Source organism: Symphodus melops, assembly GCF_947650265.1.
Source record: "Symphodus melops genome assembly, chromosome: 18".
Lineage (NCBI taxonomy): Eukaryota > Metazoa > Chordata > Actinopteri > Labriformes > Labridae > Symphodus > Symphodus melops.
Genome location: NC_136708.1, coordinates 14,464,739 through 14,478,207, shown reverse-complemented (window position 1 = coordinate 14,478,207; position 13,469 = coordinate 14,464,739). Strand labels below are relative to the sequence as shown.

Sequence of the window (13,469 nt, the reverse complement as noted above, 5' to 3'; positions counted from 1 at the left end):
AAAAAAAATGTGGCCAAGAAAAACCGAGAATTGGAGAAACATCAGGGAGGGATTTAAGGGCACAAGCAGCAGCAGCAGCATGTCTCCACTGGGGAAGAGGGAACATGGAGAATAATGAAAATGGAAAGGTGGGATGTGGAGATATGGACAAGTGTGATTTTTCATTAAAGGTGTCACTCCCTGAAGAAGCCCTACAATGTTTATTTCATTTCAAAAATGTGCTCTGTTGTTTTTTATTTGAGTTTACATACACATTGATTACAGTTAACAAGAGTAAGAGAGACATTAGCAACCCTTTAATATTTGCTCTTTTCTAAATGTATAATGGCTTTTCAAATATGTTCAATAGTTATTGAAGTTATTGAAGTATTTTTTTGTAGCAGCCCTCTTCAACTGCAAAATGTAAATTGTTTACATTAAAGCATTTCACCTTCATGACAGTAACCTTTGTTCTTCATATTAAACTGAACTATTTAAAGATTTTTTTTTCCTCTGTTGAAACATAAAGCCAATACTGAAGTGCAAATTCCTGCAGTTCCCCAAATGTCCACTAGAGGCCGGCTCTAAAAGATGAGAACGTGTAATACACATCCCAAATTAAAATTTTCATTTTGACGACAGAAATGAACATGTTTACAGCCTGGTACAAACATTTATATTGGTCTGATTTGTTAATGTGTTATTGAAATAGCACTGTCATTGGGGTTCATTTTTTGACAACTCACCTGTTTTGATTTATGAGGGTTTCGAGTTATGCACAATTAGGGATGTCCTGGACTCGACTGTAAGCTGCCATGTTGTAGCAGTTTGTCAGGAAGATTAATTCCCACCTCAGCAGCTCCTTGCTTGCTCTTAGGTTGACCGAAAGTTCACTAGGGTCAGAATTTCCAATATGGCGACCGCTACGGTTAGGCTTCCAAAACAGCACTTCAGAAACCAATAGATCACGTCACTCGGTCTTGTCATTACAGTCCATGGAAATAATTTAGAATGACAGCTGGATAACATCCATCTCGACATTGGGTGTTAGACTATTTTCAACGTCAGGTTTTAACTTGCTATTCATGTGGCCAAAATAGCAGTCATATTACAAATGTTGCATATTCATTTGCCTTTGATGGTTATGCAAATGTGTGGATGTGCAAATGTAAATTAAACTTGAGTAGGCCAACAAGAGAACAATATTTTTTTTATACCAAAGCAGAGCAAGTGCACACAATGATACAATTTAATTCTGATTTATATGGGTTTCATGTTTCAATGTTGCTTTAGGTGCATTGATGTTAATACAGACTGGTATGTGGGTTGGTCCTGTTATCTTCACATGCAGATTCACTCAAACAATGCAAAAGCTCTCTATGGGCTTTAGTCATCCATCTTTATCTTCCTCAGCAAATGGGACACACACACACACACACACACCAATGAAGGGTAGTTTGGCCCAAGCAGAAAGGACAGCTCACCTTAATTAAGATTTAATACTCAAAGGATAAGCTCCATTTTTGGTGCTCTGTTCCTAATTAGCCAAATTGTCTTTAAATAGCAATGCAGTGCCAGTATGTCACACTTAAGAGCAATAGGCCTACAGTTACATTTCGGCAGTGTCTGGAGGCTGAGGTTTTTAGCCACGCCAGCTCACATGTAATGGGCGGCTGATGCTCCCATTTCTTGCTCATGGACACTTGAGCAGCAGCTCTTTCTGTGTCTCTGAAGAAGCAGTTAAGATTTTGAGCCGTGACGTATTTACTAACGAGGAGGCGCGAGTTTTCACACCGGCGCTTCATCTGCTCGCGAGGGCGACTATTTGGGGAGATAAACTGCGCCCCGCTCTCGAGCCTCTCTGACCGCTTTCTCTCCGTCATCACGCTCACTTGTCAACACGCTCACCTTTCTTACTGCTCAGTCCATCTCCGTCCGCCAGGAGAGAAAAAGCGGTACTTTGCGCGCTATCATCATTTTTTGCCCTTCAAGATCGTAAGAATAAAAGTATTTTGGCGGACACACACACAAAAAAAAGACATCAAGAAAAAAGTTTTTTGCTGACTTTTTCCAAACAAAAAAAGTTAGATTTCCCTGCAGTTAAGAGCGTGAAAATGCTGGATCGTTGCAGGAACATTTCAATGAAGTTGCCCTTTGGATTCCTGGCTTGTCTATTGGTGACTTCTGTTGTAAATGCAGATGGTAAGTTCATATTTTTAACCATTTGAGAAAATGATTTCAGACTGAGTGACAAAAAAATGTCATTTATTGCATGCGAAAAATAAATCTCCAACATAATTGTACATTTACAATGGAATACAAAATAGGTTCGACTAAGTTTGTTTAACATTTGGGAATGTAGAGCCTTACAAAAATAGCTGCCTGAAAATCTCATGCCAGCAAGTTCCCTTATAGCCCTTTTTTTAAACCCTCAACGTAGTTATCTCATCCAAAAAGCCAGTTCTGCCCAGGTGTGCTTTGTAGATATGCTGGCGCAATAATGAAATAATCAATCAAAACATTATCTTTTGGTCACATATTTCGATGTCTCAACCCCTAAAGGTGAAGAAGCATAGATGCAATTTTGTGTCAGGGTTTTTAACCGTATAGGCGACACGAGAAGACATTGACAGTGACAGTGACAATGGGCTCGAGCATTGAAGCAAACTGATCACACCTGTCGCCAATAAACCAACAGGGAGTAGATAAAGCAGACGCTTACATCTGGATTACTTGTACCCTGAGGTTCGTCTGTTTCAGTCAGATACTGATATGTCATTTTTGTTGCTGCAGTAATGTACTGTAGAGTGATACTTTATATCATGCATTTTAATGAATCATCTGCTGGGGTCAATATTGTTTTGTATGAAACTGAAATTCAACAGGAATTTTACATGGTAATAAATTACCTTAGTTAGGAAGCATTCTTGGATTTTGTGTTTGATTTTGATTTTAATAATCTACTTAAAAACGGTATCAATATATAAAAGTTCAAGATTTTTGTTTTTAATCTATTTGTGTATAATGACCTGCTTATACTGTTAAGCTTAAAAGGGTCATAATTTGGTGTTTGTGGAAATTCCGGGATTTTATTTATTAGCACAATGAAAACTGGCAAGAAAATGTATGCAGAATAAATATCCAATGCTGAAATAAAACTCCTGTTTAGATTAACTCCAAGTAGCCAAACAAGTGCAACCAAATTGCATTTAAATGTCTATCCTAAACTAATGCATATTTTTAAATTGATTTTGCAACAAGGAAAAGAGAGACCATTTCCATTTACAACTATAAAAGGAACGGCATATAGATGTAAATGTAGCCAAGTTGACTGAAAGGATATAGTTTTCTGAGTTCTCTGTACAATGTGGTTAGGCAAGCAATATATTATAAAAATACTTTCCAGACACAGTCAGAACCCAGAGGTTCAAAGGGCAAATGTATGAAGCCTATTTAGAGATAAAGAGAAAAGGTATTCAAACATTTCTTCTCTTCTTAGGTCGAGTGTTTGTGTTGAACCTGAGGAACTCCTCTGGCCTGCAGGGCTTCAGAGATGCCGAGCGGGCTTGTGCCTCTCAACATGCCCGTCTTGCATCAGCGCAGGAGCTCCATCATGCAGTGGTAGAGTGCTTCTTCTCCCCCTGCACCCGTGGGTGGCTTTATGGAGGCTCAGTGGGGTAAGAAAAGAAGCATCTGTCTATAATAAGGTGTATGTTTGTGCGTTAGGGTCTTAGTTGTTATAAGGCACAAAAAAGGAGACCTGAGATTTCTGCTGAGATCAAAGGTCATCTTGGTGTGTGTATACCCTTCGGTGTGTGTGATGGAGGTTTCATGAACGGATGAAAATGAAGGCAGCAGCGGTACTTACAGAGAGAGTGGGAAGATAGAAGACGAGGGTCACACATTTCAAGGGAAAAGAGAGAAGAAAGACGGACGAGTAGAGGGAGAAAGACTCTTCTGTTCCCTCCTGGAGGAGGAGGGAATTCTGAGCCGGGGTGTCATGTCGACAACTGCCTCCATTTACACCTCTCATCTCCACGGTAACATGACACACAGCCTTCAGCATCCGCAGACAGACAGAAACAGACAGGCGTGATGGTAAAGAAGTACATTTTTTTTATTCAGGTGTTTGATTGACACTGGTATCCCCAGTAGTTATGGCAGAGGATAGACAGAAATATTACAACCAGGCTTTTCATGTTAAAGCCTATAGGGTTATTTCAAGCCCGTTGTGTAAATGTTCAGTATTACACTGGCTCATGCTTTTCAGAGTTGGACAGAAGTATATACTGAAGTCCTGAAAAGTGGTGTTCTGGCAATGTTTTTATTTTTTTGATAGTTTTCAGTGTATGAACAAAATGTGTTATTTCTTAGTTTGCCCACAAAAATATGTTCTTTTCTCATCTGAATATTTCTAAGTAAGGGCCTGCAAGTTACATCTTTAAATTCTTAAATCATCTTCTTAATTGAATAAATCAATGTTTTCATAGAAATATACTATCAGTTTTGTGTGAAAAATATGTGCAGGCCTTGCAGAATCTCATGGCTTTCACAACATGCTCTCTCTTTCAAATGTTTGTTTTGCCTTCTTTTGCTTTCAAACTTATTTTTTTCCCCTCGTTTTTTTTTCTGCACCCTGTTCATTAGCCTACATCTTCAGGCGCATTTTAGATTTTAAAGTTTTATCTGCTTTTTAGTTTAAAATAACTTCATTTACAGAACCTTTAAAAACAGGGTTTACAAATGGGGTTGGCTTGAAAGAACAATAAGGAGGTTATATAGCAACAGAAACCTGAACATTGGGTTGATTTTATTTTACCTCCTAAAACTAGGAAGTAATATTTTGCTGTTACAAGACAAAGACTGCAATGATATAATATTGAGGTCTGTTGCGTAATATCAAGAGCTACTCAAAAAGACTCCCCTACCTTAACGTCTTCCTCTTACCTGTCAATCATCCATCTGTGACCCTGGTAACCAAACACAATAATACATCTCGTCTGAATTAACACTCAGGTACATAAAAACACACATTGGGATTTGTTTCCACTTATAGTTGTGTCATGTTAGGTGAGGGGCGAAGTAGGATAGGTCTGTTACTTTCTCTTTCTCACACAGACACAAAAACGCACACATAGAAACACACAGAAAGGCCTGTATGAGCTGCAGTTTAGTGTAACAACAGTGTTTGTGTTTTTTTTCTCTCTCAGTGTTTTCTTGGTGGTTTCTGTCCGTCTGCCCAGTTTTCTCTCTCCCTTTTTGACTTTTGTCCTTATAAGCTGAAGTGAGCATGGCACAGGCATGCAGCATGACTCACACCACTTCTCGCAGTCTCCATGTACTGCCAGTCAAATTCTTTGCAATTACTGTTGCTTTGATTAAGTCAAGATCACACTTTTACACACACACACACACACTCACAAACGTGTAGAACAACAGTACAAACCTGTGTCACATCTTTTTTCATTTCATGACGCTTGATTGTCATTCCTACAGATCAAACCTGTTATTTATACAGTAAATGGTGTGATATGTCTGCATTTTTTTTTACATTTCTAATCTCAGCCAAACTCTGATGTATGTCAGTAGCCACGATGGGAACATGCCTATACTGGCCTGGGAAGTCTGAGTCAGTCTTATCAACTGCTTTTGTTTGACAAATGGGCTAATGATGCTATAAACCTTAATGCTGCAACCAGAAATAGACTTTTAACTCAGCAGTTTTTTTTGCCCCTGCAGCTTGCAGACATTATTCATTTGGTCCCTGTAGACTGTGCATTATATCACGGCCCTAATGTTATCATTGTTCTCTATGAAGCTGGCTTTAAGTTAAGGCTTCAGCATGGGAACATCTATTTGTAATGTGGCCCAGTGAGATAATATTGTGCCACTGGTTACAAGTGCTGATACTGCCGCATGCCTGAGCCCTGATGTCTGCCCCTGGAATCAAATGTCATGCTGTGATAATATTTAAGTAAGAAACTAATCAGGGAGTGACCAAGAGGACACACAGTACTGTATACATCTGTATGTGTGACGTTATGTTACCAGGATACATACATACACCAGATCTGCTGCTTTATAGACACTGTGTTTTCAGGTTTCCATTTGCTTTACCTTCACCAGGGGTGAAGTCACAGCTGGAAGAGTGCCGTGCAATGCATTTGCTTGTGTAAAAGTAATAATACTTAAAGTAAAAGAGTAGATAGAAAAAGATTTGGATGTTGTTGAATCAAACCAAATTAAGAAGTGAACAATTCATGATCCAGACCTTGACTTTACCTTCCATGCTTTTGGCATCATTTTTGTTTGTTAATGGGTATTTGTGTGGTTGCACCAATAAAGAATTGTTGGAAGCGCCAAAACCAATGCAGGTTGAAAGTTCCCCATTGGATATAAACTAAATGTGGTTGAGTATAATTAAATTTATTTTTCCCTAGTTAATATGCCTGTATGTTTTGTATGAGTGAAAATCCAAAAAAATTCGGACCCATATATAAGTCTGTCTGTATGTATGCACACAAGAAGTCCTAAGACATGTTTTAATCTATCTCTCTATCTGTATATTGTCTTCTAGGACCACAGTGTGTAATGTTGTGGGCAGTGCCCTTAAAGCAGTGGACGTGAGAACAGAAAACGCCACAAAAGATGCTGCGCACCTCAACGCCTTCTGCATTAAAGACAGAGGTCAGTAAACACACATATGTACTGAATGTATGAATCCATAACTTCGGTGATCGGGATACGAGTGGATTCCATTTCTTTGTTCATCAAAACCTTTGTTTCAGCCTCAAACCACTTATCTCAAGTAAAGAAGTTGGGTACTTTGTCCACCAATGGTCATCTGTAACACTAAATAGCAATGTTTACTCTTCAATAAGGATTATTTTGATTTTAAATTACAAGGGTCTTTGGTTTTTACAGGTGTACCTTGTGGGGACCCTCCTTCCTTTCCTAATGCCCAGCTACAGGGGCACAGTGGGTATGAGATGGGGGATGAACTGCTCTACACCTGTGTGCCAGGGTATGTAATGCCCAGCGGACACAGGGCCTTCAGCCTGCTGTGCGACAGCTGTGGAGAGTGGTATGGACTGGTGGAGATTTGTGTCAAAGGTAAGAAATCCTTTAAACTGTTTTTGTTGGACATAAATTGAAAGGCAGAAAGCGAAAGGTCCCCTTTTTTCTTGTCCTCTTTAAAGCTTTGATCTTTGACCCAAACGGGAGACCCAGTCTAAGCTCGACCTCTTGCTTGTTAGCTTCCATTGTTGTTAGGTGACTGGTACTTGATTCCTGGCTTTGGAAAACAGAGCCTCAGTTGTGAGTCAGGATGAAAATGACTGCATCACACCTCAGTGTGACATGCCATAGTGTAGATGGGTTCATAGCTGGGGGAGAAGATGGAAGTAATCGTCTACGAAGTTGGTATGCTAGGTCTGTGTCTATAGTCAGCCTACAGAGTCTGAGTCAAGTTTGAGCTCAAGAGCAGTGATTCCTGAACTATTCCAAGATAAATAAGAGAGGTCAAAAGAGGATCGAATGAGACAACAGTGCCAGAGTGGAGAAATCAGTAACAAAACTTTTCATCAAAACTTTGTTTAGAGACATATCCAGCAACTCATAAGAATGTATATGCAATAGTAGATTTTTAAAAAATGGCATTTTATTGGCCTATTAGAGATAGAAATAGAGATTTAATACAGAAAAAGCAAAGAGCTGAAGTCAAACACGGGGTCACTGGTTTAAGGGCTGTAGACTCTGTCTAAAAGGCGAGTGCTTTAACCACTTTACTAATCCAGCACCCCTGTGAAAGTTAATTTTTCACTAAGCATTCGGACAGAGTAGCTGATTCCCCTGGTTTACAATCTTAATTTTAGGCTTGGCCATAAAGCCTAATTTTGGATGAACTACTGCTTTAGTACAATCGAATGTCTCATGTCTTGGTAAGAAAGCAAATAAGTAAATTTTCCACAGTCTAATTATTCCTCTATATGGTCCCAATCCAAAATATTTGGCTTTGGCTTTCTTTTACCAGAAAGTACAACTTTGTCAGAATCTGAAAGTTGTCTTTGACATGTCCACACAAATGCCTTTTTGATTTGACTTACGTTATTAGATCCATCCAGTGAAGTAAACCTGTTCTTGTGTTTCTACAGATGAGACGGAAGGTCATATAGACTACGAGGATAAGTTCACAGATTCATATGGAGAGGTGGAACATCACCATGAAAAACCAGCAGAGGCTCATGGTGAGGTGTTTGAGAAGGTCCATGTGTCTGTTTACCCAACTCAGGAGCCACAAGAGACAAGTTTCAGTGTCATATTGGAGAAAGAGCATCAAGACCAACGTGAAGAGCATAATGTGGATGGAGAGGGGACTGGAAGGAACATTGAAAGAGTAGAAAGACATGAGCAACTTGAGGACTTCATAGGCCATCCGAAGTGGGAGCAGGAGAGGAGGGAAGTGGCTACAACTGAAGCAGCTCCAGCAACGCAAGCACCTGTGTCCCTACTATCCCAGAAACACCTCTTTTGGTTCCCATCTGAGGCTTTTCAGGAGCAGGGTCCTGTCTCCACTAATCTAGTCACACAGACTACTCAGAGAGCCTCGGGTGCCCAATCAGAGGAGAGCAAAGAGCAGGAGAGCCAAGAAGGAAGGGACCACCACCACCATCCTGCTCATATTGACGACCATGATCATGAGCCAGATGATGGTGATCAAGACGAAGATGACCAAGCTGATCATAACGAAAGGAGCCATGACGACCTGGATGCCGATGAAGACAGCCACCACGATGATCAGGATGACCCAAATAGTCACCAGGAAGAAGATGACCGTGATGATCAAGTGGAACATTACGTTCCAGCTCAACATGATAGAAGGGACAACAATAAAAAGCACGACGATCACGACGACCATTATGACATGGGCGAACATGAGGACGAGCGAGATCGTGTTCGCTACGGCAGCCAGGAGTACGATGATCGAGATGATACATACGACGAACGTGAGAGTTACGAAGATCATGAAGATTTAACTGACGATCATGATGAAGACAATCAACAACATCCCGATGGCTCAAAGGAACATCCAGACCGTGATGACCATGACGATGACCAGCGTGAGGAGCATCATGGCCCTGAGGATGATGATAATGACCACTACCCTGATCACGATGATCATGATGATCATGATGATCATGAACACGATGACCATGATAGTTACGACGATCACGACAGCCAGGAAGAGATCGATGATGGTCATCAGCATGTTATTTTCTCTATAGCAAAAGACAGTCGTCACAACATCACTCAGAAGGTGACAGGACAAGAGACGACCACAGATGATACCTGGTTGGACGGCTACCCTGTTGTTCAGGTGGAATCAGAAAATGGGGATTCCACAACAGAAACACTAAGGGCAGAGGACAGAGAGAGGGGGACAGTCGTCAGGACAACAGACAAACCCAACGAGGTGGATATTCGTGGACCTGTGCCTTACACAAACTTACCAGAGGTCCATGAGTCTAATACTGACCCGTCCGTAGAACAACAAGGGGGTTTAGAGGAGATGTTTCCAGGCTTGACCATTACTCCTGCAACTTCACAGCCCTCAGATTCCCCCGCACACCCTGACACACTTGACTACGACACACAACAGGAAGCTCCCACCCACCCCTGGATTGGCGGCCCAACTGAGCACCCTTTCCTGGACCTAGACCCAGCTCCACCAATGCATGATGGCGAAATACTCACTGAAGGGATGGAGGGGCACACTGTGCATAACCTCCCTGGCGAGACCGGTGAGAGGGATGAGTTGGAGGGAGAAATGGGGGAGGTGATGTGTACAGGGGAGAACTGCACTGCTCCTCCTCCAAGCTCTTCCAGCCGAGGGCCTACAGTCGCAGCCATAATCGCAGTGGTGTGTATGGTTGCTGCTGTAGTCCTTGTTGGAGTTTGGTGTTACCGACGGCAAAGGCAGAAGAGCTCAATGTATGAGATGAATGGGAAGGGTCAGAGCCAGAGCAGGCAGGGCCAACAGATAGAGATGCAGCAAAAGGTGTAAGAGTGAGCGGTAAATAAAGAAGGACTCTGAAAGAGGGCAGAGACCTCTGGGAGATTTTGAAAGATTCAGATGTATTTAAGAGGAAACGCAGCTCTTTATCGTGCTAGAAAATCCTGCAGAAGTGAAGATTTTGGGTACTTAATAACATGAGATCTGCTACAGCCCTGTTCTGACAGGCAAAACATATCATGTGCTGTTGTGGAAAACAGGGTGCCATGAGGCTTAACATAGAGAAATCAAACAAGATTGTAGCAGTTCTGCTTCTCCCATTCATCCATTTTAAGGACATTTAGTCATCTTTGTTATGACTACCCACTATTTTCTAACACTTAGCTGAACAGGTAAGGGGGCTGTGTCTGGATTGGACTCAACTCCAGAGACTAAAAACAGTCATTATAAGAACATGACCATGTAAGAAAACCACAAGAAGGCATGCCTTGTCTGTTCGAATATATTAACTAAGACTTTAAACTCCAAAACTATTGTGGTAAAGATTCTCTGTGTCCTGTTTTTTATGTTGTTTTTTTGGCCTTTGTCTTATTTTGTTGGGACAGCCGAAGAGACAGGGAATTTGGGGAGGAGATAGTGAGGATGATATGTGCAAAATGGCTGCATGCCTTGAGTCCAACCATTGACGTTTGCATTAAGGAATTGGTCATGGGGCATCCGTGAAATGAGCTAAACCAGCCCCTCTCGTTATTTTTGTTGACTGCTTGTTCAATACTGATTACGTTTTGTTGTTCTTCTCAACCTTTTCTGTTTGATCGAGGGTCACACTGATAACATTTAACTCCACGACAAGATTGTGAAGTTCAGTGCACCTCAGAATATCTCAGATTTGGGCAGGTAGTCCAAATAAGTTACTTGGCTACTTTCAAACAAGTATGCCCCTGGTTATGAATGATAACAGTAAGGATTGGAACAGATTAGAGGGTTTAATTAGAGGTTCGCAGAGAAGTAAGCGAGGAGAGGGAAGGCGAAAAGAGGTGAGACAGCAGGTTGGCAGTTGAATCATTTGAAGTCTTCTGCCTCGAGGTTTTTGACAGTTTACTGGTGAGAGATATGGAGTGGGTGTCCATTAAGACTGGAGACTCGCAGTGTGTGTGTGTGTGTGTGTGTGTGTGTGTGTGTGTGTGTGTGTGTGTGTGTGTGTGCGTGTGTGTGCGTGTGTGTGTGTGCATGCGTGCATGCATGCGTGTGTGTGTGTGTGTGTGTGTGTGTGTGTGTGTGTGTGTGTGTGTCTGTCTGTCTGTCTGTCTCCGGTCCGTGCAATGCGCCGGTCAGCAGTGCATCATATTTGCTGATGGATGTCAAACTAACCAAGATCAAACATTGTAGTGCTGCCATGGAAACAGAGAAAAACAAAAGTATCAACCTGCATTGTTATAGTATACATTTAAATGAAGAGTATTTAATGAATATTCTCGTTATATTTCTAAATATTTAGTAGTAATGGGTTAGTTAAAACATTTGGATGAAAACCAGGGCAGGACAACACATCGTGATATGTGTATAATCTAATTTAACGATAATTTGTTAAATGAAGCCCGATAATAATGAATGTAATGCTTAATCCTTTAACAAAATAACGAACATTTTGTTTTTAATTTGTCTTTACTTGCTCTATTTGCCCTGTTCAATAACATTATATTAAGGTAAAAGGGGATAACATTGATCTTGGACTGGGGGAATACATGAAAGAGTTAGACATAAGACTAATTCTTATTTAAAAATTGCTATAATTCAGATAATTTCATCATTTAAAAAAAATAGCAAATGACAAAGTAATAGTTTAGAAAAATTAAGGATTTAACAGTTCTGTTCAGTGGACATGTTTGATTCTGTGATATTTACACTCTTCCTGTGTCTGTATTTTGCCAAATACTTGACAGTGAGGTCAAATGTTAGAACAAAATTGTGCAAATTCATAAAATTCAAGTTGTCATAAAAGGATTTAAAGATATATATACATTGTTTTGTGATTATGGCCATGTATAAAGAGTATGCAATAAAAAATGTTAATAACTTAAATAGAGAGTGCTCCACTCTTTGATATTCACTTAAAATAGTCCCCGGGCGGCTATTCAACGTCGATGAGACCTGTAGGCAGGATAGTTTATGTTGTCATCAGTCATTAAGGATTTTTCCCCTCTTATTAGTCAAACTGAAAATCAACTTTTCTCAGCTGATGATTGTTCTTGATTTATTTAAAATTGCAGAAAATATTTTATTATATTTTTTGTTTCCATTTTGTTGTGTCTGAAACAACATTGACAGTGAGGCATAGAGGTCGTGGGGATAAGAGTATTTGTTTTTGTAATGTTTGAATTGAAGCATTACTGGTTCCAGTGAATGATTTTGGTTAATTTTTTTTTGACTAAAGGTTACCTCTTAATTTTCAACGCAGGGTCTGCTCATCGAGACTTCTACTTTTTTCTTTCATCTACTGTACATTTACACATTGCTAATGAAAAGAAGTGCTGTGATGGAAGAAAAAAAGAGTACGGTATTCATAAACACCTTGAATGGTAAAATACTGAGATGAATTTGGGGTTTTGGGGTGTGCAAAATCTTGACAAATTACAATTAAAGCAACCAATAAATAACGTACTAAATCGTTCTCAGGATGCTAATCTGTTTCTTCAACTGAGACAGTCAGATCTGTGTGATGTCATGATGAGGTGTACTGTGGTTTCTAAGTCACAATAAACTCCTAAACACATAGCTTTACTTTTTATTTCTATTTTCAAGCACTAAAAGGTGAAAGAAACACATTTTCTTTTGACATTGTGTTGTCATACTGTTTTATTTTAGGTTGTAAGCCATTTGTGAAGATATCGTGACAAAAATTGTGTGTATTTAGATTCTACCCCGGTTGATCATCAGGAAAATCTGGATGGACATTTGGCAAAATGGGCTGTAGCTGCTGAAACACAGCAGTATGACATTATCACAGCATTTGAGCTTTCGAGTCTGAGCGTGACATCAGATGAAACACGGTAGCTGTATGAATACAGTCAATTGTTTCACATTTTTTTATGTAAGTATTTAAAAATGTGACATGTCAAATGTTGAAGTATGACTTTGACATCTGACCCTGGACCATCTGGACCAGAACTTTATCTTAATTACCAACCATGATCCTGCCAAAAGCCATTTTCGCCATTTTTTGTGATAGGTTTCAAAAACCTTTAAAGAGGACAAAAAGTGCAGCTAAGATAAAACGTCGATTAGGGAAATACAGGCAGTAGAGAAAAGAGAACGCAGAGTTATAGACGCATCGTAATACAGCGAGAATGTTCCCCTGTGGGTTTTTAACATCAGTGTGTGACAAACAGCACAGAGACTCAATGTTCAAACATTATTAAACAACTCAGTGCGTCTGGTGTCTCGCTACGCAGCACAGTTCAGGTTTTGTGTAACTGGC

At 40.2% G+C, this 13,469-nt stretch overlaps 1 protein-coding gene and 1 long non-coding RNA gene across 2 annotated transcripts in view; both read left to right on the top strand.

Moving 5' to 3' along the window:
- The window catches only part of LOC306839840, a 102,912-nt gene that overhangs the window by 73,289 nt on the left and 16,154 nt on the right, over window positions 1–13,469 (top strand). The window lies entirely within an intron of this gene.
- susd5 (sushi domain containing 5) lies at window positions 1,833–11,190 on the top strand. The gene is made up of 5 exons (XM_079368759.1): window positions 1,833–2,181; window positions 3,479–3,656; window positions 6,557–6,666; window positions 6,904–7,092; window positions 8,133–11,190. Exons 1-5 carry the CDS (start codon window positions 2,094–2,096, stop codon window positions 10,040–10,042), a joined length of 2,475 nt encoding a protein of 824 aa, XP_079224885.1. The 5' UTR covers window positions 1,833–2,093; the 3' UTR covers window positions 10,043–11,190.

Excerpts from the sequence above, each read along its gene's own strand:
- susd5 (XM_079368759.1), top strand. The coding sequence starts at position 2,094 with ATGCTGGATCGTTGCAGGAACATTTCAATGAAGTTGCCCTTTGGATTC. Across the intron at positions 2,182-3,478 it reads TTCTGTTGTAAATGCAGATG|GTCGAGTGTTTGTGTTGAAC; the intron begins GTAAGTTCATAT and ends TTCTCTTCTTAG. Across the intron at positions 6,667-6,903 it reads CTTCTGCATTAAAGACAGAG|GTGTACCTTGTGGGGACCCT; the intron begins GTCAGTAAACAC and ends TGGTTTTTACAG.